The sequence below is a fragment of the Ovis canadensis genome, chromosome 6 (assembly GCF_042477335.2).
Source record: "Ovis canadensis isolate MfBH-ARS-UI-01 breed Bighorn chromosome 6, ARS-UI_OviCan_v2, whole genome shotgun sequence".
Classification (NCBI taxonomy): domain Eukaryota; kingdom Metazoa; phylum Chordata; class Mammalia; order Artiodactyla; family Bovidae; genus Ovis; species Ovis canadensis.
This window is the reverse complement of record NC_091250.1, coordinates 32,332,280-32,359,880: the sequence shown is the minus strand read 5'-3', so window position 1 is coordinate 32,359,880 and position 27,601 is coordinate 32,332,280. Positions and strand designations below refer to the sequence as shown.

Genomic DNA, 27,601 nt, shown 5'->3' with positions numbered 1-27,601 from the left:
AATCAAATCTTCCTGACTTTCTCTAGTCACTTTAGAATTGTATGTGAAGTAGGACCTCACAATTGACATCTTTTTCCTACAAAGCCAGTCTTGTTTGCCACTTGTGATTTACAGCCTGTGTCTCCTACAAGGAGCTGCTGGACACATTAGTGGAGGTATGCTTATGAAAGGATGCTGCTGTCTGGCACTAAATGACTTTCCAGAGACCCCTCTCATTCAGACCTACAGGAACTGTTCTCCCTGAACACGATCTGTCAATGAATAAGCCATTTTTCCACCCAGTCTGAAGGGATGAGTCAAAAATAAAGTCTTGCATTCTAGTCCCGTCTGCAAATCCTGATGCACCGTTAAAAATCTGCTGTTTCATACTTTCATGATTTCTATTTGGTTAATCCACCTCATTAACATTTTGTTGCAACTATAATTTTGCATTTAGGAGTGATGGAAAAAGAAAGGTGGTAATTGTGTCGGATTTTATTAGTGTAAATTGCTGTATTTGCTATTTGCAATATGCCCATTATTTACAGATGTTAAGCAACTTAGCATTATTTATAGATGTTACCAACTATAGTATGTTAGGTTTTATTTTTTGTCCATTTCAAATACAGATTTTATTTACCTAAAGGCTTACTTTCTCTTTCTTGAAAGTCCCCAAATCTGTCTTTCCTCCACATTTTACTATATGTTTACTTAATGTAAATCATAGCTACATATTATATGGTTTAATAAATCTAATTAATTAACTAATCACTTGAATTATTGTGAATTCAGGTGAAAACTATCTTGCTTAAATATAAGACAAAAGAATAAAATAAAATAAAGAATAAAATCAGCTGTCTAGTTTTGCATTTCAGAAAAGATCAATTTTCTATCAAGGAATTATTTATTTTTTTTAACTTTTTATTTTTACTTTATAATACTGTATTGGTTTTGCCATACATTGACATGAATCCACCACGGGTGTACATGTAATTTTCTATCAAGGAATTCTTTATTTAGAAAATATTTCACAGAAAGCAGCACTTGCAAAATTCCAACAAAAGAAATATAAATGGAATAATATTAAATATATATATATACATCTAAAATCTTTCATTCCACTAGTTCTCAAGAAAAATGTGAAATAAATCATATTAGCCTGAATAGATTGTAACGTGTAAGTCAAGATATATAAATCATGAAAAAAGTAAAATAACTTAAAAAAAGAATATTGCATTTGATATAAGCAATGAGTACAAGTGTAGACAAATGAAATCTTTCCCTTACTTCATAAAACATAATGAGTAGCTATCTTAGTATGAAGGTCACTGCATTAAAAAAGACTAAAAGGAAATCCAACAGTTATTTAAACCAGCTGGCATTATTCTCCAGAATTCCTTGTCAAAGGATATACTTAGGAATGAATTTGGTTTTATTTTAATACATCTATGATCACTGATAATTCCACTGTGAATTATTAATTAAAGCTCTTAATTTTCAGTTAAGGATTCAAACCTCAGGCTTTTTCAAGTACTCTATGTGTGTGTGTATTTATATATGAGAGTTTTGTGAAATGTTCACTTTTACTTCCAAATATTTTGTATAAAAGCTTATCCCACTGGATGATTATATGTACTATACTTCACATTAGACAAAAAATGTCAAGACTTAAAGTGACGTAAATAGAGTCTCTTCCTCAACATCTCATAATACCTCTTTTTCTTTCCCTTAATGGACACAGTAATAAAGTCAATAACTGAGGTGTAATTTCCAACATTGAATTCCAAGGGAAATATTGTCTACTTATCAATAATTGTTTGTAAAAATAATTTATTCCTTAAATTAACCCACATTAGGACAAATTTACAAATGCTCCTGGCCTCTTAGTGGTTTGAAGTATGACAGAACACTTAAAAAAGAACTCTGATTATAAATTATAACAAGAATGTCTGCAAATTTTAATGAGCTTGCAGTTTCCATGCCAACTTCTCCTGAATCTGGAAATCATTAAAATAATTTTCTCACAATTTATTTCTTTCCATTGTGTTATATCCATTCCCTTTTCACAGGCAATACATTCAGTACCAAATGAGTAGTGTATTCATTAGGGCTAAAGAGAAAGGCAAGGGTTAAGTAAATAAGAACATCAAATTAATATCCAGGCCTAAATGCTTTAGCAGAGCCAAGAATCTGTTTAATCATTTAAGTCAACAAAGGTTAAGATAATAAAATAAACTTCTAAATGCTTTCCTTTTCTGGAACTTAATCTGTCTTGCTGAAGATGTTTTTAAGATGCTATCAATTTTTCATAGTCCCAGCTGTTATGAAAATTTATTTGAATACACTGGGAAGAGAAGAGAATTTGATGAAAATAGTTAGGCTGCGCTCCTGGGTGGCTTATTGAAACTGTGAGAACTCAGGACTCATTTAAGACCAGCTGTTGGCTGATGATATTGAGACCAATAACCACTAAATCTTTTATTTATCAGGCCTTTGTGTTATTTGGCAAGGGGATAGTAGCCAACTGATTAGAAGATTAATTTGTAGCCAAAAGATAACTTCATCATGTCTGTTCATTTTACTGCCTAAGCTTGACTAACAAATGTACCACAATTTCAGAACAACATAATACCCTAATTTAAAAAGACAGGATGAAACATTAAAATAGCTTCGCTTATTTTTAAGGCTGCTTTTAAGTCACTAAGACAGAGAAATGAAATTTGAGTCATTAACATCAAAGCCCAGGGCTGTGGTTCATGATGAGGGCAGAAGTCTGCATGAACTGGGCAAAAGTCCTTTTTGATAATGAAGGAGAGAGAGGTCGGTAGTAACAGTGGGTGCAGACAACAATGTGGAAATGCTGAAAAGTCTCAAGTCTTTTACACTTGACATTCTGGTTCAGCTTCTGATCTAGAAATATAACTCAATCTCTTTTGCAAAGAGAAGCTTTGCAACAAAATACCTTGTAGAACATGTAAGCACAGCATCATGAACTACAGAAAACAGACTTCATTCATTTGGCTATCCTGAAGAAAAAAAATCACTAACAGCAAATTCACCAGGGTCTTGCTATTATACAATTTCCAAATTGGTGCCCCTGAGCTGAGAAGTGAAACTGTATCACGACAAGCTGATTGGATATTCTGACGTGCTTGGATGGAAGTCAGCATTGCCTTGCCTCTCTAAGCTCCATGACAACAGCTTCCAGGGTTTACTAAGTGGCACTCAGCCATTCCTTCGTTTCCCGGAGGGTTGACAGTGCATGAATTGTAAAGACTGTGACTATCATGATTGCAAAGAAAAAAGACGCACTTATTTTCATTTGTGTTCCCCAACTTTTTCTGATTCATAGAGGAATGGATCCTAAAGTTGAAAAAGGTCCTAGAGGTGATCTGGAGGCAGCCTAACATGGAAAGAGGGCAGAACTTGATTTTCATGTTGAGTTCCAGCATTGTCTTTCAAGAGATGTGTGTGAAAGAACTAGAATCAGTCACTTAACCCATGTGAGCTCAATCTACATCAGAAAAATAAATATATCATATTAAAACCAGTATTACTGGGACTTCTCTGGCAGTCCAATGGTTGAGACTTTGCCTTCTGGTGTAGGGGGTGGCAGGTTCAATCCTTGGTCGGGGAGCTGGGATCCCTCATGCCTTGAGGCTGGAAAGTCAGGGCATAGAACAGAAACAATGTTGTAACAGGTTCAATGGGGACTTTGAAGGTGGCCCACGTCAAAGAAAAATGAAAAAAATCTGTGCTACTAACTCACCTTTGAGAATAAATGATGGAGTACATGGAAAATGCAGTTTGTGAGTAGGTAGGTTTAATCGCTCAGTCGTGTCTGACTCTTGACACCCCATGGACTGCAGCCCATCAGGCTCACAGGCAAGAATACTAGAGTGGGTTGCCATTTCCTTCTCCAGCGGATCTTTCCACCCAGAGATCGAACCTACGTTTCCTGTATTGGCAGGTGATTCTTTGCTGTTGAGTCACCAGGGAAGCCCTCAGAATTGTTGAAATACATATTGTCATAGAGTGGCTGGCATATTTTAAGAACTCAATAAATAAATAATCCAGTCTTAGATATTTTGGTAACCCCAAGTTTTTCATATTGAGGTTGATGGCCATACTAACCACTTGATTGACAGGGAAGTAGCATGATCCACCAGGAGACGCGCAAACCAGAGGCTGAGACAATTGGGTTTGAATCCCACTTCTATCACTTACAAATTGTGTGAACTGGACACGTTACTTTACCCTAGATTCTTCATGTGAAACTTTAGGAGAATAATCAGCTATGACCTGTTGAGGGCTTATTATAGATTCTTCATACATTATTTTATTTAATCCTTCTCATAACCATGAAGATAGATAGTGGCAGAATTAGAACTGATCCCTATCCAGCCCGACCCCAGCCCATGTGGATATAATCATCTCTCTCTACTGCATTCACTTTTCCTATTTTTCTTTGCTGATAATGTACTTTGCTGAACTGTAGTAAGGCTTAGAGATGATATGTTTAATTTACCTAGAAAGATGTTCTGCAAGTTGTACAACTCTAAGTGATGAGCAATTATAACTGTTTCATGAGATATTATTTCTCAGTCCAACTTTCATTTGGCTTAGGAAACCCCCTACGACTCCCTTATGGTGGGTCTCCAATTTCTACTTGAACACAAAGCAAATGCTTAGCCTCAGCAGTCTGTAATACAGACCCCTGAGGATGAAATGAAGAAAACTGTGCATGAGTATGGTAACTGACAGCACAGAAACGCACCTGCCTGACCATACAGCCCAAAGGCCTAACTGCTGAAGTGCAATGTCTGACTGCAAAAACAAAGATTGACTGCAAAAACAAAGATGAACAGCAAATCCGTAATGACATCTCCCCAAGAATCGAGGAGGGAAGTGCAGTTCCAATGTCAGGATGCATTCATCTGTGGAAATCTAACTCTCAGTTTCTTGTAGAAGAAAAGCAAATGATATCTATGGCTGTTATATTATACCTAAAACTGTAGGCTTGAAATTGGTTCAGTGTATACTGACAGAAAGCTCATGCCAAAAAAGTTAGTCATTTCTTCTGCGTTAAATCATATGCCATCAACAGCATTCAAAGATAGTCATCTTTCCTACCATTTACTTTTAACTTCTTGCAATCTGACTTTCACTCTCACCACTGAACAAAATGCACCTCCTTACTATCCCAAGACTCCAGAACACCAAGTCCAAAAGTTCTTTTTTTTTTTAATTGAAGGGTAATTGCTTTACAGAATTTTGTTGTTTTCTGCTAAATATCAACATGAATCCGCCATAGGTATACCTATGTCCCCTCCCTCTGAACCTCCATCCCACCTCCCTCCCCATCCTACCCCTCTAGATTGTTACAGAGCCCCTGGTTGTTGTTGTTGTTGTTGTTTAATAGCTCTCATCCCTGTGGCTTTTTTTTTATTACAGTCTGATGGCCACTTTTTTTAAAAGTAATTTGGCCTTATTCAAACACTGCAGAGTCGTGGTTTTTCCTTTGAATGCTCACTGTTTCCTGAGTCTCCTTTCCATCCTACTCGCTCAAAGTGGATATTTCTAAAATGCTTCTATCTTCGTTCTGTCACCCTTCATTTTTCTCCTCCTATGATTTCAATTGTTACTCTGTGACAGTTTTGCGATGTAACTGTTCTTTCCAGTTGGGACACCACTTCAGAATTCTAGTCTCATATTTCCAACGGTTGGCTACACTATTCCAATGGAATAATTCATCAAGATCCCAAATTCAACATAACTACGATTCAGCTTATCATTTATTCCCCTGACTCTCTTCTGGCCAATTTTATCAAGGAATCAAGCTGGAAACCTCGGCTCTATCTTTATCTTCATCACCCTCAGCTCCAACATCCAGTTAGCTGCAAGACTGCTGTTAAATTTTCATCTAGATATTTTAAATTTTACTCCCTGATTACTTCTCTTCTTCTCTTTTAGAAAACTTAACATGGTCACAACTTTACCCATGATGACTGATTTTGGATGTAAATCCAGTGTGGGTCAAAATTTTCTCTCACTTTCTGCTTTAAGACTTTATTTTTGTCAAATTCTCCTCTACTAGTAACAATCCTGGTTTTCCCTTTCTGTCTGCCCACGTTTTTGCTTGGTGCTTGTGGCAGACACTATTGATGAGATGATGCAAAGGAAATCGAAGTATTTCCTTTCGAATTCTACTGCACATAGAGCTTTCTCCAATATTCTGGTCATTCTTTTGGAATTTCTGCCTTGGCGCACCAACTTAGCCGCACTCCACTGCTCATTATGATACTGAGTTCTGCTCAGTGTGGCCCTTTACTTCCAACCTGATGTTCCAGACTGAGCCAGTCCATGCCCTCTACTCAATTCTCCACTGAAGACTTAGAGCCCAGACTTCTGCGACCTTGACCAGAAGACTGACATCATTTCCTAGTCTACTCAGTCTCCTTCCTTTCAGGCTTTTCCAAGTCCTTTCCATACTGGATACTATTACCATATAGATTTTCATAAGGAACATTTGGTAATTATACTAAATAGTCTAGTGGTAATATACAATAAATGTTATACTCAAAAATCTTCAGTGGATCCTTATCGCCCACCACACAAGACATTAAAAATGTTCTATAATGTAACTTTAATAAGGGTTTTGCAAATTTATATGGGTAGAATTTTTCTATATTTAACTTACTTCCTTGGCAAATGGAATTTTTTTTTTCCTTAAATGAATCCTGTCATTTCCTGCTTGTGTAATATTATTTGAACTATTTCTTCTTCCTGGAATGTTTATGTCTTGCTCTCCATTTTATCTTTTAATGATTACCCATTTATCAAGTCCTAGTTCAAATGCCATCTTTTCTATAGTCTCCAGTGGTTATTTAAAATGGAAGATGCTTCACTGATCTAGCATGGCTTAGTATAGCTATTCAAGGCGTATAATCTGCAACCACATAGTTTTCTTATTCAGGCACCCATGAGATCACCAGCTCCTTGAAGGCAGTAATGATGAAATAATATTTTCTTTTAACATTCAACAAATATTCATTTAGTTCTTATTGTCCTAGGTGATGGAGGTATGAACAAGTCCTTATTCTCGTGGAGTTTTTGTTTTAAAGAAGGGCAAGGACTGATGCTAAAGCTGAAGCTTCAATACTTTCGCCACTTGATGCAAAGAGCCGACTCATTGGAAAACACCCTGATGCTGGGAAAGAATGAAGGCATAAGGAAAAGGGGACAACAGAGGATGAGATGAGGATGGCATCATTGACTCAATGGACATGAGTTTGAGAAAACTCTGGGAGTGAAGGACAGGGAAGCCTGGCATGTTACAGTCCATAATGTCACAATGAGTCAGACAGAACTGAGTGACTGAACAACAATGTTTTGCAGATGCTCTTTCTTAAAAAGAAGCAAGTAAATAAATAAACAAAATAGGATAATCTCAGATTTACATTGAAGCTAAGAAGTTCTCCCCAAGCAGATATTTGAGAGGAAATATCAATGATAAGAAAAACCCAATCACAAGAAGACCAGTACAGAACAAATGGAAAGTCATCAGGTTGAGAGTGTGTTGTGTTTAAAGAACATGTGGAGGACGAGGTGGATGGAGCATAGTGGGCGGAGATCAAGACCAGTCCGAGATGAGTTCACAGAGTAGGCAAGGGCAAGAGCAAAAAGGAGCCAAAGCAAAAAGGAGCCAAAGCACAAATAAGACCCAGTTGTGGATGTGACTGGTGATGGAAGTAAAGTCCAATGCTGTAAAGAGCAATACTGCATAGGAACCTGGAATGTTAGGTCCACGAATCAAGGCAAACTGGAAGTGGTGGGTCAAACGGGAGATGGCAAGAGTGAACATCGACATTTTAGGAGTCAGCGACCTGAAACGGACTGGAATGGGTGAATTTAACTCAGATGACCATTCTATCTACTACTGTGGGCAAGAATCTCAGGAGAAATGGAGTAGCCATCATAATCAACAAGAGTCCAAAATGCAGTACATGGATGCAATCTCAAAAATGACAGAATGATCTCTGTTCGTTTCCGAGGCAAACCATTCAATAGCACAGTAATCAAAGGCTATGCCCTGACCAGTAATGCTGAAGAAGCTGAAATTAATGGTTCTATGAAGACCTACAAGACCTTCTAGAACTAAAAACCAAAAAAGATGTCCTTTTCATTATAGGGGACTGGAATGCAAAAGCAGGGGGTCAAGAAGTACCTGGAGTAACAGGCAAATTTGGCCTGGAGCACAGAATGAAGCAGGGCAAAGGTTAATAGAGTTTTGCCAAGAGAATGCATTGGTCATAGCAAACGCCCTCTTCCAACAAGACAAGATAAGACTCTACACATGGACATCACCAGATGGTCAATACCAAAATCAGATTGATTATATTCTTTGCAGCCAAAGATGGAGAAGCTCTATACAGTCTGCAAAAACAAGACCGGGAGCTGACTGTGGCTCCAATCATGAACTCTTTATTACCAAATTCAGACTTAAAGAAAGTAGGGAAAATCACTATATCATTCAGATATGATCTAAATCAAACCCCTTGTGATTATACAGTGAAAGTGACAAACAGACTCAAGGGATTAGATCTGATAGACAGAGTGCCTAAAGAACTATGGACAGAGGTTCGTGACATTGTACAGGAGGCAGGGATCAAGACCACCCCCAAGGAAAAGAAATGCAAAAAAGCCAAAATGGTTGTCTGAGGAGGCCTTACAAATAGCTGTGAAGAGAAACCAAAAGCAAAAGAGAAAAAGAAAGATATACCCATTTGAATGCAGAATTCCAAAGAATAGCAAGGAGAGATAAGAAAGCCTTCCTCAGTGATCAGTGCAAAGACACAGAGGAAAACAATAGAATGGGAAAGTCTAGAGATCTCTTCAAGAAAATTAGAGACACCAAGGGAACATTTTATCCAAAGATGGGTACAATAAAGGACAGAAATGGTATGGACCTAATAGAAGCAGAAGATATTAAAAAGCGGTGGCAAGAATACACAGAAGAACTATACAAAAAAGAACTTCATGACCCAGATAATCATGATGGTATGATTACCAACCTAGAGCCAGACATCCTGGAATGTGAAGTCAAGTGGGCCTTAAGAAGCATCACTACGAACAGAGCTAGTGGAGGTGATGGAATTCCAGCTTAGCTATCTCAAATCCTAAAAGTGCTGCACTCAATATGCCAGCAAATTTGGAAAACTCAGCAGTGGCCACAGGACTGGAAAAGGCCAGTTTTCACTCCAATCCCAAAGAAAGGCAGTGCTAAAGAATGCTCAAACTACCATACAATTGCACTCATCTCACACGCTAGTAAAATAATGCTCAAAATTCTCCAAGCCCACCTTCAACAGTACATGAACTGTGAACTTCCAGATGTTCAAGGTAGTTTTAGAGGCAGAGGAACCAGAGATCAAACTGACAACATCCATTGGATCACTGAAAAAGCAAGAGAGTTCCAGAAAAACATCTATTTCTGCTTTACTGACTATGCCAAAGCCTTTGACTGTGTGGATCACAATAAGCTGTAGAAAATTCTGAAAGAGATGGGAATACCAGACTATCTGACCTGCCTCCTGAGAAACCTATATGCAGGTCAGGAAGCAACAGTTAGAACTGGACATGGAACAACAAACTGGTTCCAAATAGGGAAAGGAGTACGTCAAGGTTATATATTGCCATCCTGCTTATTTAACTTATATGCAGAGTATATTGTGAGAAATCCTGGACTGGAAGAAGCACAAACTGGAATCAAGATTGCTGAGAGAAATATCAATAACTTCAGATATGCAGATGACACCACCCCTATGGCAGAAAGTGAAGAGGAACTAAAAAGCCTCTTGATGAAAGTGAAAGTGGAGAGTGAAAAAGTTGGCCTAAAGCTCAACATTCAGAAAACGAAGATCATGGCATCCGGTCCCATCACTTCATGGCACATAGATGGGGAAACAGTGGACACAGTGACAGGCTTTATTTTGGGGGGCTCCTAAATCACCTAGACGGTGATTGTAGCCGTGAAATTAAAAGACACTTACTCCTTGGAAGGAAAGTTATGACCAACCTAGACAACATGTTAAAAAGCAGTGAAAATACTTTACCAACAAAGGTCCATCCAGTCAAGCTATGGTTTTTCCAGTAGTCATGCATGGATATGAGAGGTGGACTATAAAGAAAGCTGAGCACTGAAGAATTGATGCATTTGAACTGTGGTGTTGGAGAAGACTCATGAGGGTCCCTTGGACTTCAATGAGATCCAACTAGTCCATCCTAAAGGAGATCAGTCTTGAATATTCATTCGAAGGACTGATGTTGAAGCTGAAACTCCAATACTTTGGCCACCTGATGTGAAGAACTGAATCATTGGAAAAGACTCTGATGCTGGGAAAGATTGAAGGTGGGAGGAAAAGGGGAAGACAGATGAGATGCTTGGATGGCATCACCAACCTAATGGACATGAGTTTGAGTAAACTGCCAGGAGTTGGTGATGCATAAGGAGGCCTGGTGTGCTGCAGTCCATGGGGTCACAAAGAGTTGGACATGACTGAGTGACTGAACTGAAGTGAACTGAAGGGCAAGATCTTGAAGGTCCATGGAGGCCAAGCATAGTGATTTGCATTTCATTCTAAGGTTTAAAACAAGGCGTAACACAATTTAATTTAAAGCATAAAATGGTTTCTGGTTGCTGTTTAGGAAATGCATTGTACAGGGTAAGAGTAGAAACAAAATCAATTGGAATACTACAGTAGCGATGAAGAACTGAGAATAAGCTGAGATGAGAATAGGCTGAATCTGCTGATATTAGAAGAGAAAGAGAGAAGTGGATACATTTGTATTCTCTATAGTGTTAAGTATGGTACCTTGAGCATAGCAGACACTCAATATATATTGATAACTACATGTCCAAGTATTTCAAGATAGCTCTACTTTCTTAATATTTATTTTATCTTCAAATTTTTCCTTCTTTGATTCACATATTATGACCTATTATATTCCTGTCTGGTATTTGGGGAGCCAAAAAAAAAAAAAAGAGAGGACTTCACTTTCAAGGAAATAGCATACATCCCAGTGGAAAGTCATATAACAAAGAATTAAAATAATGGAAGATCATATAGTTAATTATGGAAAGAAATAAATTACTTGGAATGACACTTGTTCAAAATTCAAAATTCTATGATAGGATGAAAATGGAAAGGATATTTAAATACAAAGATCTACATTTTTAAAAAGAGAGCCTCTGTCAGCATCAGCTGGAATAGTGTGCTCATAAAGAATACGGGAAATGTTGGTTTTCATTAAAATTAAAGACATTTCCAGTTCTAGCTAACTTTTGATTTTCCTGGAAATGTAAAATCTTCATTTTGCCATACTGATTTGTGAATTTTCTAGTAAGTAGCTGACACTACTCATATTATAAATCTAAGATTGCCGAATGTGTCCTGCCTTGTCTCTAAATTAAGAATCTGAGAAAAGCCAGGCAATTCCATAAGTTCTCATGCGCACACTCATATATACTTCCCAGGACATTTAAATTTTTATCCATAAAGATTCATCTTGCATTATGAATTCAAACGAAATTGTTTCAACCCAAAGCAAAATCCAGATGAAAATGGGATCAGTTTTTGCCACTTTCCAGCTAAAATGCTAAGTGGCCCCTGAATTGTGTGAAACTTGGCCCCAGTCAGTGTGAAAATTGGCTGAAATCTGTATGAAAGGCAGTCTAGGTTCGTCAAAGTAGTTCATGAACTTTGGCCACACTTGCAAGGAACCTGGTCCAAGTCTTAGTTTGTAATGCAACATGAAACCAGGTGAATTTCACATGGTTTCAGATTTCATCCTGAAAATTTGGCCTCGCTTTATAATCAATCATCACTTTTTGGAATGATGAAAGCCAACACACCTTTTTGAAAATGAGGACTGTGTGCACACTGATGACAGCTAAGCTGTGAACCACCCTTTCATTTCCTTTGCCAAAAGAAGATTTCTTAGAATAGAAACAGTTTCTCTCTTACCTGGAAAGGGCAAGTTGAGTGATTTTGATATTGCACGTAGAAAGAAATGATACTCAGTGCATGGGAACATGCCACGAGAAATAACTGCCACATACATTCTAATCATTGAAGGTTATGAGAATTTTATTCCCTTCACATCCATGCCACTCAAGATGTTTAATCCTTGACCATCAAGATGAACTTTCAACTGGACATCAGGCAGAAAAACTGCCAGGAGAAACAGAATGCTCTGAAGCATAGTCATTATTTCTACATGAAGAAATGGCACAATAGAAAGGAAGGTAAATCATACTATAATGTTCATCTAGTTTCCTAAACAAGAGGAGTAAGACTACAAATTTTCAAGTTGTCATTGACTGTATCTTTCATGATACTGCAGTGTAAGTAAATTCCATAATTAACTTCCCAGGGTGAATTTCACAAAAACGCTACACAGTGTCTGTTTTCAACCTGAAAGTTTTAAAAGTGCTTTTCTGCTGTAAAAAATGACTCTCTTCAACCAAATACTCGCATTTGTGCATAGTGACACAAGAAAATTGAGAGGTATGTCTGCACAGAGCCACTACATCATTGGAACAGTATGTCTGAACATTTGGGTAATAAGGCACAGATGTGAGGCAGAGGACTTGGCACTACCAAGGTAACAACAAAGCATTCACCACTGTGTTTCGATGGGTTAAAAAGCCACATTGGAGAAGAATAAAAGAATGCCCCTCCTCCCTGGAATGCTAAATGATATTATACCTTTTATCTGTTTAAAATTCTATAAAGAAGAAGAAATTCAAATAATCTCCCAGGGAGATTATTCAAACTTATGAACAAAATATATAAAATGCATTAATATTTTCATCTATAATACAACATATTTATGCAATGGCACATAAAGTTTAACTGCAAAAAAAGCCAAACTCAATAGGAATCCACATGGCCTCTATGTTACAAAACAATGCATACTAATCTGAAGGACCCAATAGCCAATGGAAGGGTGGTTGTTGTTGACTTTTAGTTGTGATTCTGGCCCTTAATCAGAAGGGATCATTGTTGTAGAGTGTCCTATTTACAGGCATCAAGTTAAGATAATGCAACAAAATATAAACATTAGTTATAATTAAGGCTATTTCAGTTGTAAGTAGTACGGCATTTCTGTTAGCCATTACATGACACAACATAGTTATGGATCCAGGGCTACTTTAATTCAATGAATTTGGAGCTAAAAACTAATTTTCTGCCCAGGAAAGGAAGAGAACAACTTACCCGAGGTCCCTGATCACCCTGTTCTCCCTGTAGAGTAGGAAAATGAGAAGATAGATAGTTTTTAGAATAAAGTCTGTAGATGATGCTCGTTAAAAAGATCTAAATATAACATGGTATAAGTCAGGCCAGTATGGATTTCCACTAACTTGATTTGTTTCTGCTATATATTTTCTTACCTTATCACCTTTTGGACCAGGAGGACCCTGAAATAAGGAAAAGAGAGAGAGAAAAGTTTTTAAATAAATTTTAAAATGTAGCTTGACTAGATCAGCTAGGGTTAGTCACAAGATTCATGCAAAGGACACAGATTTGTAACTGTCAGTGAGGTTTCTCAAGGAATTTTAGGTTCTAAAACTATAATTATAATATGATTAGAATGCAAAAATGGTATCATATATATAAACAGGAAAGCATATATGTCATAAGTATATAAAATCCTGAATAAATTTTCACAAGCTAAATATATCTAAAGCACATAGAATGTAGCTAAAGAAACCTAGAAGCTCCTGTTGCGATGTTTCCTTGTTACTTCTCACCACCAATAGTAATCACTATTCTGACGTCTTATAGAATAGTTTACCTGTTTTTGTACTCTATATAAATGTACTTCTATAAATGGAATCATCCATTCGGTGTTTTCGCCTCTTTTGCTTAGCATGTGTGAAATTCATGCAAAATTTTGCGTGTAGTTGTAGATCATTCTCATTACCTTATAATATCACTCTGTGTGAATCAACTATTATTTATGTATTTGTCCTACTATGGACATCCATTTGTTTCCAGAAGTTTTTAGATCTTGGTTATTATAAATATGCTTCTATAAATGTCCTAGTGTATGTCTTTTGCTGAAAAACCATATACATTTCTATTGGGTGTATATCTAGGAGTGGAATTTTTACATTACAGAGAATACATATGTTTGGATTATTAGTAGATACTGTCAAATAGTATTTCACTATGGTTCTAACAATTATACTTCCATCAGCAATGTATGAGAATGTTCAGTTGCCCTGTGTCATCACCAATACTTGGTATTCATTTTAGACATGCTGGTGGGAGGTGTAGTAGTTTCACAGAGTGTTTTAATTTTTGTACTTCTCCAGTGATTAGGTTGAACTCTTTTTAATAAATGTATTGGCCATTTTGTATCTTTGTATCTTCTTCCATACAGTATTTATCCATATCATTTTCTATTGAGTTGTCCTATCATTTGCTAGAGTTCATCATATATTATACATTGGATAAATAGACAGATAAGAGCTCTTTACATATGAGTCTTTTGTCAGAAAAGAATATATGTATTACAAATATATTCTCCCACACTGCATACTGAGTTTACATTCTCTTAAAGGTATTTTTGATGAACAGAAGTTCTTAAATTCAATTTAACATTTTTTATGTTTATAGTTACCCCTTTTAGTGTTCCGCTTAAGAAATTTTTGCCTCTTCCAAGGTCATTTATATGATGTGAGGTCAAAGTCAAGATGTTTTTCTTCCCCATATGGCTATCAAATTAACCCAAAAGCATTCACTGAAAATGCCTCCTTTCCCCATCAAAGTACAGTGTTATCTTTGTCAGAAATCAGATGATGGGTGGGTCTTTTGGGGATTTTTATTTTGTTGGACAGTTGTCTATTATTCAGCCACACTGAGATTTTTTCACCTTTGAACAAAAATACTAGCAGGAAACATGAATTCTAGAGGCATCAATTTTTTTTTTTTCTCCCTAGCTCTCAAAGTTTTTAGGAGCTAAAGATGCAGAGAGCCGATCATTGGAAAAGACCCTGATACTGGGAAAGACTTAGGACAGGAGGAGAAGGGGATGACAGAGGATTAGATGGTTGGATAGCATCACCGACTCAATGGACATGAAGTCTTAATAAGCTCTAGGAGATAGTGAAGGACAGGGAAGCCTGGTGTGCTGCAGTCCATGGGGTCGCAAAGCATCGAACAGGGCTGAGCAACTGAACAACAACAAAGATGAAGTCATGTCTCAGGACTCAGCCTACCAGAGGAAGTGGAGCATTTCAGCTACCTTCAGTCTCTCACCGCACTCTCTAGCAGGGTTGGGAGACAAACACAAGTTGAGATGGGGGTAAAGCCAAAATCCTAGCAAAGTGTCCCTCCCAAGGTCCCATGGAGACTGCTGTCTCATTTCAGGTGGGAATGTAAGAATGCTTTACCTACCAAAAGACAGACTGCTAAACACGAGTTACAGAGGAGCTATGCCAAATTCCCACTCTGCAGCACTTCTGGCAACAGCTGTAAGGTCAGCAAGACATTAACAAGAACATCATGTCTTCTATTTTGTACGTTTTGCCATCAACAAAGGACTTTCACCTGTTACTATATTTACTCTTCTCCCAATCTAATGAGGAAAGTATCATGATATTCCTGTTACAGATTCCAGAAATAAAACTGGAAGATTATCAAGGTTGGGTCTCTTGTAAGTGAGGTGGCCAGAACTGAAAGCTAGTCTTGCGTGACTTTAAAAGCAGTGGATTAGGGTGCTATGTGTTGGGATGCAGCTCTAGAACTCGATTCTCAGAAAACCGAATGGGTGCCTGCTTTCACCAGATGCTCTCTTGAATGCCTCCCAATTGCCTTTCATAGCGTCAAGGACAGTGCATTCAAGATCTCAAGTTCAAAATGTGGAAAAGAGGAATTTTAGAGCAGCTGGGAGAGGGAGATGGGCTAAGATAATGGAAACAACTAGACAAACCCTTTTCTTTCTTATGGCCTGTTAATTTTGCCATTAAAATGGGAACCTAAGAAAACTATGTTTCTTAACATGTTTCTTAATATTTTCAGTGAATCAGGTAGCGTGTAATGAGGACAGTTTGTCTGGTATCTTTTAAAATTAAGTTTAAGAAATGTATTGGTCCTTCTTGACACACACAAAATGCTCACTAATGCGCTACAAGTAGGATTTTGTTTTTGGTGGAGCAGAGGAAGCCCAAAGAAAAGAATGAGAGGATACCTAGCATCAAGTTTTAGAATTACAATGGAAATTCTGGTCTTGATTTGATTAAGTAGCATGTGGTTTAACTAATTAGATTTTTATGTACATTTGGTGAATGCCTATAACGAGTTTGGCAATGTTCTAAACACTGGTGGAAGATATGGTGGGACACGCTGATTTAGAAAAGCTAAACAGACTCTTCTGGAAAAGCTAAATAGCCTATTGCCAAAGTCAAACACTTCTTATACACGGGTGTTAAGAAAACCGACCCTTAAATTAGCCAGCTACTGTAAGGTCACTTACAATCACTGTGAACTCGTCTCCAGTCTCCCCCTCCCACGGCCACCAAAAGATTCTCTTTAAAGTTTAGTTTTATTTTGCGTGCATGATTTCAGAGGCCAAGCCTCTCATTGTTTCCGTCCCCCAAATTCACTTTGTTAGCTGATATGGCAGGTCTGAGCTCAAAGCTTTTATGAAATTATTTTACAGTGGGCAACAGAAACGACTCTTTTCCCCAAAGTCCAATTACTAATGCCAAAGCCACATGTGTCCACTAGAGTCCTTTAGACAACTTGCCGTGAGCGGGGATGCTTAATTTGTGAACACATGAAAATTTGCATTCACAATTGAGCAATAAATACTGCTGCTTCAAAAGGGAGTGTTTCTGAGCAGACAGAATGGCGTCCTGGCACCTGCCAGCTCAAGACAGAGCCGAAGCAGGGGTCAGCCTCCATCCACAGCTGCAGTGGCTGCTCTGGACACTCCAGACCCCATTTGTGCTCCCGGGATTAACGCAGGTGTTTTCTTCTGCTCTGAGTGAAATCCCACCCTTCTTTCTAAACTGGATCCTTTACTCTGCAAATATGAGTTAAATGTGCAGAAAGACGTGAGCTACCTCAGCAACATAGGTAGTATTTAAAAATTTGGAAGCCGTGACCCTTTTAAATTAAAACATTAGAATTGAAAGAAGGGTTACTTTGATTATTAACTTTTAAAATTAAAGCTGGGTCATGATTTAAGTTTTGTGTTTTGTTCTGTTTTTTTTGTCTTTAGAGTAAAACAAAACAAAATCCTCTGGTATAAATTAAAGGATAGGCAGCAATACAAATAAATGAATTATTTGAATCAGAGTATTTTATAATGGCTTTTTGCTGCTTCCACCTACACTGAGCTACAATCTAATATTTAGTGGACAAATATGTTGTCTAGGTATCGGTATCAATGGCTGGTTGGTAACTACTTGAAGATAAAAGCCTGTTGCTAAAACAAGGTTGAGGTCAATGGGAAGGAAATACGGTAAAATTACTCATCACAAATAGGTGAACAGAGTCACAGCTTTATATGAGGCTTTTTCCTAGGATTCCTGTCCTTCCGATCTTATCTGGTATGTTGAAGTCAGATTTTTAATAATGTCTACTTTATTTATTTATTTTTTTAAACCTTATTAACCAAAATTTAATATAACACTACATTTTCCAAAACAGCCACAAGCTTTTTACCTCTGGACACTCAGGTTACACAACAACCCAAATCTTCATGCTTTCTCAGAAGTAAATGTACATCTTTCTCAAGAGGCCTTGCATTCTGACTCCACAGCTGAAATTCCTATTACAGAACTGAACCAAACTGAAATCAGGCAGCCATCAACCTATGTAGGCCCTGTTGTACACAGGGCTCTGGTCAAATTCTCTCCCAGTCCTGGATCCATCACAGTCCATTCAATGCCTGTTTGCTGCCAACAGTGAGCTCCAGAGGTCAGGAAGCTGAAGGTTATGCCTGTCGACACGTGGTTCCCTTGGAGCCCCAGCAGGGACCCCTCCGCCAAGATTCATTCTGTAGCGTCTGATCACGCAAATCACGTACAGTAGCAAATTGTGATTCCAGGGTTGAGACGACATCGGATGAGGAACAGACAGCACACCACAAAGAAGAGAGAGCGCCGCAGACGCGAAAGCAATAATGTTTACTTTAATAAATAAATAAGAATATTTGAAATAATCTTTATAAGTAGTTTTATGTAATTAGATCTAATTACATAAATTTGAAGGTGTTAACAAAATCTTTATTATTAGTGTTGTTACCTAATAGCTGGAACATTTCTTTTAGAGCATTGTTAGTGTTCTTAACTTACTACCAAAATATTTATAAATTTCAGTGGCAAACTTCAAATTAGTTCCTATTCAAATGACTTCAAATACAGAACTTAGAGCAACAAAACTATTTGTAGCAAGACTTTAACGTGGGCCTATAATAATTTTAGTCTCCTAAATTCTATTTCTATCCAAACAACGAAGGTTTCAGCTCTTCTTCCACAGTCTATTATCTACTTCAATTAAATGATAAAACCAAATTAAAAGCACAAGAATAAGAGGCACAATAAATGAAATTCAGGAAAATATGAATTTCAATCTACATAAAAGTAATCCAAACATATCTGGAAAATACAGATATATTCATAGGGGTTCAATGGGCCAATAAAGAAGTTTCACTCACAAGAACTGTGAATTTTGTCTACTTTGAACTGGCAACAGCTAAAGAGGGAATAATTTTTACAAGACAGCAGTCATGAAGAAAATAAATTCTGCTAGAGGTATAAAAATGTAAAAGGAGCAAACCCTGGAAATTCTTGGCAGCCAGAACTGCTGAAATAAGAATGATGGAATAAGAATCACAGAAAAGTGTAAATCATTTGTATTTTTTGATATAAAAGAATCCTTTTTCTGATGAATCTTTTCATTACTGTAAAATTGTGGGGACAAGCAAGTTTCATTTTCTAAGCATTTATGGCCAACTATAGTGGCTCAGATGGTAAAGAATCTGCCCACAATGCAGGAGACCTGGGTTCAATCCCTGGGTCAGGAAGATCCCCTGGAGGAGGACATGACTACCCGTTCCAGCATTCTTGCTTGGAGAATTCCATGGACAGAGGAGCTTAGTGGGCTTCCCTGGTGGCTCAGAGGTTAAAGCGTCTGTCTGCAATGTGGGAGCCCTGGGTTTGATCCCTGGGTCGGGAAGATCCCCTGGAGAAGGAAATGGCAACCCACTCCAGTATTCTTGCCTGGAGAATCCCATGGATGGAGGAGGAGCCTAGTGGGGCTATAGCCGGGGGTCATAAAGAGTCAGACATGGCTGAGTGACTAACACTTTCACTTTCACTTTTTCCATCAGTCAGGCAATGTGCTCTGAGTCTGGACATGTAAATATAATTATAACTAGTGAAATAGATGCTGTGTTGTTGGAGTACAGAAAGGAATGAAGGTAGGAGAGCTGAAATTTAAAAGATGATATTGGAACTAAAAATAAAAAAAAAATAAATAAAAATAAAAATAAAATTATAATGAACCTTAAAAAAATAAATAAATAAATAAAGATATCGTGCTGTTTTAAAAAAATAAAAAATAAAAAAAAAATAAAAGATGATATTGGAACTGGCTCTAGAAAGTTAGCTGGGATTAGAATGGGGGAAGTGGGGCTGTTCAGGCAGAAGGGATGAATATGCAGATGTGTGAGAGGCTATCTGGCCATCAGAGAAAGATGAGGAGCTCAGAGTGGTAAGAACATATGTGGTGTGAGGAGCAGAGATAGGGAATAGCAGGAAAGAGATTTAGGAAGACTGGCTGACAATCCCTGGGCTGGTTCGGTCAGCAAGGGAGTAGCAAGATCAAGTGTGCTTCATGGAACTTTCTTCTTAGGAAATTGTTGCATTGGTCCAAGACAGACATGGCAAAGATCTGAATTAAAATCATGATAATGAGGACACAGGGAAAGTTCTAGATTTAGGAGACATTTCTGAGGTGGAATTGACAAGCCCAGTTAACTCTTTGGACTTGGGGCAGATCATCATGGCTGAAGAAGTCCTACTTACTTGAAGTTTGCAGTTTCGTGTATTTGAAGAAAAGCACTGACCTAAGCTGGTTTAGAGCTTCCCTGGTGGCTCAGATGGTAAAAAATTTGCCCACAATGTGGGAGACCCGGGTTCCATCCCTGGATTGGGAAGATCCCCTGGAGAAGGAAAGGCTACCTACTCCAGTATCCTTGCCTGGAGAATTCCAAGGACAGAGGAGCCTGGTGGGCTTCCAGTCCAGGCTGTAGAGTTGGACACTACTGAGCAGCTAAAACTTTCACTTTCCAAGCTGGTTCAACCCTGATAAACACAGCAGCTCCAGAGGCAAGTGAACCTTATGAAGTGTAAAATCTAGTTTTAGGGATGTATTTCAAATCCAAAGAGAGTATTGGCAGATTTGGCTGACCTAATCAAAAATAGCTGAGCGCGAGAGAGAGTTCTCTATCATACCGTTGGGTAAAAAGAACATGGATGATATACAGTAGTCATACTGTGCTGCCACCATACCCAAACCATGCTTCTTCTAGGTTAACTTATAAATAAAGGATATTTCCCTTTTAAATTGAAACTGAACATGGAATCATATATTTTTAAAGCATTTCTGTAGTCTCTTAAGGGTAAAGAAGACAGAGTCTGCTGCACGGCCATTCTTTGAAAGCACAGCACAACCTCAGCGGCCACTGCATGTTTGATGTCTGTGTGCTTAGGCACCCTTGAAAACATTTCTTTATCAATATCCACAGTTTCTCAGGGATGAAAGAAACATGAAGTATCTGGTGTTCTCTTGTTCAAGTAGGATGGAAACCTCATTTCTATTCATTGCAAGATTTCCATCTTCTCCCTGACTATATCATTCACTTGGCCCACTGTACCAATGAAATAAGATACTCAAAACCACACAGGCATGAAGAAACTGAATTTGGGACCGTGGTTCTCAGCATGCATCTGAAACTGCACAAAATCATAATGCAAATAGCATTAACAATGAGAAAAATCTACCATTTACTTGAAAAATAAGGACCCCAGCTGTTTGCATGTGGATAAACCTGCCTTGCTTATGAATAAAGTGCACTTCGCATAGGTTTACCTCTGACTAAAATGTGAACATGTGTTCTTCCAAGGCTATACCTCACCTTGAACTCATATATATACACCATCTTCCGCTTTAACACCATAATATATTTTTAGGAACATTTCTTTCTCAAATCACCAATTTTTGTGTTTGTTTCACAGAATTCCAACTTTGCAAATAACTTCAGTAGCTGCTAAGTCACTTCAGTCGTGTCCGACTCTGTGCGATCCCATAGACGGCAGCCCACCAGGCTCCCCCATCCCTGGAATTCTCCAGGCAAGAACACTGGAGTGGGTTGCCATTTCCTTCTCCAATGCATGGAAGTGAAAGTGAAGTCGCTCAGTCGTGTCCAACTCTTCGCAACCCCATGGACTGTAGCCTACCAGGCTCCTCCGTTCATGGGATTTTCCAGGCAAGAGTACTGGAGTGGGGTGCCATTGCCTTCTCCGATAATTTCAGTTAATAATGTGCAAATATAAAGCTTTTTATGGAAAACCTGATGTGAAAATGTAGGAGCTCCTATGTATAAGTATAGATCAGTGTATGGTTGTATGTGTGCTTGTGTATAATTTCTTTTTAAACGTTTCAGAAAACAGTGAAAAAGAAAAAATATATAATTGGGGGGAATTATTTTTAAATAAAATACGTAAAATAAGTTATCTTGGTGATTGAAAGCTCAAGGTTTGGAGTCAAACAGATCCAGACTCAAATTCTGGTTGTCATCAGCTGTGTGATCTTGCAGGTTAAATATTCTCTTTGAGCCTCAGTTTCTTCGTCTGAAAAATGGGGTAAGCAATACTTACTGTTTGGTTAAATAAAACATTGTCCATGAAGGAACTTGTAGAATGCCTGGTCTACTAATGGTAATAATTATGATTCACACGTTCAACATTCAAAACATTTTAACCATTCTAAACATTTTAACCATTCTAAACATAAAAGTAAATTTCTTTTTCATATCCTTGGCATATGAAGGATGAAGAAAGTAAACATATTGATTTCCTAAAATCAATAAGCAATGCAGTGAGAAATGTATTAGGTAGAAGGTTGAAAACATTTGAAGAATATGCAGGTTTAATATAGTTTATTTCAATGTTCAAGAATTATCACCAAAAACAAAATAAAACACTTAATTGTCATTTTAACCACATTACTTTAATGACTAAATAAGATCAAACTTTAAGCCCTAGAACTACCTAGTCATCCTAGTATACAGTAGGTGCTCAATCAAGTCTTGTGAATTGAACACACAGAAAGATAAGAATGCCTTGAAACTTTCTGTGTTCAAAGAAACAACATACAAAAGAATTATCCAAGAACCAGATTCAATGTTGCTGCAGAGGAACTGTGTTTATTATAGTGTTGAACTCTGCTAAGCCAGGGAAGGGAGTTATAGCTATAAACAGATTTATAGCTGCAGACTTTACACCTTTCATTTTGCACTGAAGATTAAAAGAGACGAAGCAGAAAAAAGGGATCAGTATATACAGAAATTTAAAATATCAAAACCAGCCCCTCCTATTGAGAAACTAATCTTTACAGCTCTATTTTCTGGGCCTTTTCTGTAGTAAGATCATAACTGTAAGTTCTTTCGTGATGTCAGCTTGAGCCTTGAAGAAGGGACTATATGTACCCATGATCAGTTTTAAATCATGAGTAGCTGCCATAAGGAAACAATTAGTGAAGTCTAGCACTAAAAGAAAATTTAGAAAAACCAAACATTAGAAAAAAGACTCTCAAAAGCAAGGTTGATGTAGCTCAATGGAGTTAAGGGCTTATAAAACAGCAGGAACCTGGGAAGCTCACTCTGGCTTTCTTTCCTAACACAATACAAATTAAATACAGTCAAATTACTGCTCCTGCCAATCAAAACCAAGAGGTCCCTTCTTTCTAGAATCATCCCTTACATTCAAATATTGTAAGAGATTGTCAAAACCTTTTTTGTTTAACTTTGCTTTTTTTTTTTAAACTCATTTTTAAGAGGTCAAATAAAATGAACTCCATGGTGAAAGACTTGGAATCCTAAACATTCCTTTTGTCGAAAGAAAAGTATCAACTTGCTCTCTAAATGCCCACAGTAGCCCCTGTGATTTTATGGCTAATGGTGTAAACTATCCTACAATACTCTTAGCGTCCTCAATATAACTAAAATGTATTCAGAAGTAGATCCATCTTTAAACCTTGTGTTTAATTTACAACCGTCTATTTTTGCATGGTTCCTAATATACTGTCTCCAAACCCTTTTGCCAGGCTATGCAAGAAACACTGGTTTGAAGGTCACTTTGATTCTTGGCCTCACATGTAGCAGCTCATAGAGCAATATGGATTTTGTGAAGGACACCTAAACAGAACCCAGGGATGGGAATATCATGTTCCCTTTGAGTCTAAGGAGATTCAGAAATGGGATGTAAAAAAGAACTGTCAGATGAGGCTGGGAAAGCCTGAATGTGGTTCCTCTATGATTCCTGAGCTTCCTATATAAATTAGAAGCCCAATCTCACTCATTCTCAGCTGATGACTAAATAGAGCAAAAGCATTTAATGGAAGCTTCTGTAACTACCACGCTTTCCATCTCCATGTTTTCCTGTATCTTCATCTCTTCTCTCCTGGGTGTGAAGGTAATATCATATTTATTCCCTCCACCCTCATGCTGCTTTTCATTGTTGCTCTCGCTTGTCTTTTCAACCATTACCATTAATTTTCAAAATATACAAATAGTTCATACAACTCAACAACAAAAAAGCAAACCCAGTTGAAAAACAGGGTTGAAAAAATAACAAAATAAACAAACTTGTTATTTGTTACAAATAACAAATGCCAGAGGGGATGTGGAGAAAAGGGAACCCTCCTATACTGTTGGTGTGAATCTAACTTTCTAACTTGGTGCGGTCACTATGGAGAATAGTACGGAGGTCCCCCAGACTACTAAAAACAGAATTACCATATGATCCAGCAATCCCACTACAGAGTATACATGGACAAAATCATAACTGAAAAAGATACATGCACTCCTGTGTTCATTGCAGCACCATTCACAATAGCCAAGGCCTGGAAACAACCAAAATGCTCATCAACAGAGGAATGGATAAAGATGTTTACATATATACAATGGAATACTCCTTAGCTATAAAAAAGAACAAATTACTGCCATCTGCAGCTAAATCAATGCAACTAGAGATTGTCATATTGAGTGAAGTCAGAAAGACAAATACCACATAATACCACTTATGTGTAGAATATAAAATATGACCCAAGTGAACTTATCTATGAAACAAACAATCACAGATACAAAGCACAGACTGGTGGCTCCAAAGGGGGGACGACTGAGGGACAGGTGGGAGGTTGGGGTTAGAGATGTAAGCTATTACACACAGAATGGATAAGCAACAAGGTCCTACTGTACAGCCCAGAGAACTATGTCAGTATCCTATGAAAAACCATAATGGAAAAGAATACTTAAAAAGAATTGTGTGTGTATATACATATATAGCTGAATCATTTGCTGCATAGCTGAAATTAATACAACATTGTAAGTCAACTATACTGCAATAAAAATTTTTTTAAATAAATAAAACTTAAAAACCCATCATAGTGCCCTTGGATTCTTCTTCTCAGTCTTCAAACACATTCCCGCCCCCCTCTCCTAAAGTCAAAGGGAAGAAAAGTTGCCTTTGCCCTCTATTTCACCATTCTAAGGTCCTAACTTCATACCATCTCCATCAAACTTCCCTAAATAATAGACTGGTCACAGAAAGAAAGGAAATTGAATTTGAGGGAAGAGAAGGGAGGTAGCAGAATAGAAGTCATATTTTTACATTCTGGCCTTGGGAAAGATAAAGTAACATGAGTTGAAATACATATTGGCCTTGAGGGCATTTCTTTCCATCAGAAAGAAGAAAGCTGAGCTATGGGAAGGGAAACTGCTGAGCCAGTCATCAGAGGCCTGGAAATGAGTTACCCTGGGCTAAACCAAAACTAAATAAACCAGAGCTTTGAGATGGAGGGTTGACAAAGCCTATAAATGTCAAGATTGCCCACATTTGTGTCTAAACCTTTTGTCTTTTCATTTTACTTCCTTCATCAGCTATCGAATATACTATTTGGCTTTAAGTATTACCTGACTTATGTCCTAAATTCTTTTCCAAGCTGCAATCCTGCATTCACAACTGCTCACCAGATGTCTAAGCCAAGATATGCCATCATCAGCTCAACATTCCCACACCAAGCTTCTCAGTTTCTACTGCAAGCCAGTCATGACTTCTGACTTCCCTCTTTTTGTTGAACACATTGCTACTCTGCAAGCCTAAAAACTCAAGTGTTATGTCTGATTCAGTAAATGCACTCTATTGATAAGTTCTATATTCATTCTCCCCCAAATCCTTTGAGTCTAGCTTTCGATTTCGTTGCTACTACCCTTGTTCCACTAAAACAAGAATTTAGTCTGTGAGCATCTTTAGTTTTCCTTTATTCTACTGCACTGTACATTCTTTTGTCAAGCTCTGTTTACTAAGGCACATTTCTGAACATATCATTTCTCAGCTCAAAAAACATCCAGGGCTCATTTGTAATCCACAATGAAAAAGTTGTTACAGGCAATGAGCCTCCAAGGATGCAAAAGCTATTAGGTGACAGGTTGTGGAAAGCAGGCCAAGACCACTGACCTGTCAATCAACCAAACATTTTATGCCTCTTGACATGATGATGTAAGAAGTAAATTATGCCTTTATAAGAGACTCTTCCTGAAAATCAAACCAGAACCTAATCAACCATCGAAATAGAACTTACAGAAGATATTTAAAAGAAATACAGAAGGTGAGAGAATAAGTTAAACAGCACCATTAAGAAAGTCAGATCAATCCAGAATGTAGAGCATACTATATACAGGACAAATGTCCTGGAAAAATTGATGACATGAAAAAATAAAATGAGGAGGAAGGCGACTGTAGAATAAAAGAGATTGAAGAGCTATAGCAATTAAATTCCAAGTGTGGGTTTTGGATCTTGATTCAAACCATCTATAAAGGGATGTTTTTGAGACAACTGAGGTAGTTTGAATATGAACTGGGTATGATGACATTTAAATAACTGTTATTTTTATTAGAGTTAATAATGAAATGATGGTTATATTACAGAAAGGTTATCAATTAGAGATTAATATTTCAGCATTTATACATGTAGTGATATGATATCCAGGTTTTAGTTTTGAATACACTATCAGAATACAAAAAATAAATGAGAGGGAGAGATTCATGAAACAAGATTAGCCTTGGATAATTCTTTCTTTTTTTATTGAAAGATAATTGCTTTACAGAATTTTGTTGTTTTCTGTCAAACCTCAACATTAATCAGCCATATGTGCACATATATCCCCTCCCTTTTGAACCTCCCACACATCTCCCACCCCATCCTATCCCTCTAGGTTGATACAGAACTCCTGTTTGAGTTTCCTGAAAAGTGCAGTTGCTCAGTCGTGTCCGACTCTTTGCGACCCCTTGGACTGTAGCCCACCAGGCTCCTCCATCCATGGGATTTTCCAGGCAAGAATACTGGAGTGGGTTGCCATTTCCTTCTCCAGGGGATCTTCCCAACCCAGGGATCGAACTCAGGTCTCCCGCACTATAGGCAGATGCTTTACCATCTGAGCCACCAGGGAAGTCTCAGGAGTTTCCTGAGCCATACAGCAAATTCCCATTGGCTATCTATTTTATACATGGTAATGCGAGTTTCCATGTTACTCTTTCCATACATCTCACCCCCTCCTCCCCTCTCCCCATGTCCATAAGTCTATTCTCTATGTCTGTTTCTCCACTGCTGCCCTGTAAATAAGTTCTTAACCATTTTTCTAGATTCTGTACGTATGTGTCAGAATATGATATTTATGTTTCTCTTTCTGACTCACTTCACTCTGTATAATAGGTTCTAGGTTCATCCACCTCATCAGGACTGATTCAAATGTGTTCCTTTTTATGGCTGAGTAACATTTCATTGTGTATATGTACCACGACTTCTTTACCCATTCATCTGTCGATGGACATCTAGGTGGCTTCCATGTTCTAGCTATTGTAAATAGTGCTGCAATGAACAATGGGATATATGTGTCTTTTTCAGTTTTGGTTTCCCCAGGATATATGCCTAGGTGTGGGATTGCTGGGTCATATGGTGGTTTTATTCCTAGTTTTTTTAAGGAATCTCCATACCGTCTTTCATAGTGGCAGTATCAATTTACATTCCCACTGACAGTGCAAGAGTGTTCCCTTTTCTCCACAACTTCTCTAGTATTTATTGTTTGTAGACTTTTTGGTGATGGCCATTCTGACTGGTGTGAGGTGACATCTCATTGTAGTTTTGATTTGCATTTCTCTAATAACTAGCGATGTTGACCATCTTCTCATGTGTTTGTTAGCCATCTGTATGTCTTCTTTGGAGAAATATCTGTTTAAGTCTTTTCCCCACTTTTTGATTGG

The 27,601-nt window shown here is 37.7% G+C and overlaps 1 protein-coding gene across 1 annotated transcript in view; it reads right to left on the bottom strand.

Moving 5' to 3' along the window:
- COL25A1 (collagen type XXV alpha 1 chain) overlaps positions 1–27,601 on the bottom strand; it is a 527,569-nt gene that overhangs the window by 182,468 nt on the left and 317,500 nt on the right. Inside the window, exons 6-7 of the mRNA XM_069593542.1 lie at positions 13,436–13,462; positions 13,260–13,286 (exon numbers count right to left, since the gene is read on the bottom strand). Coding sequence (XP_069449643.1) covers positions 13,260–13,286; positions 13,436–13,462 — 54 coding nt within the window. The remainder of the gene's footprint in view (positions 1–13,259; positions 13,287–13,435; positions 13,463–27,601) is intronic.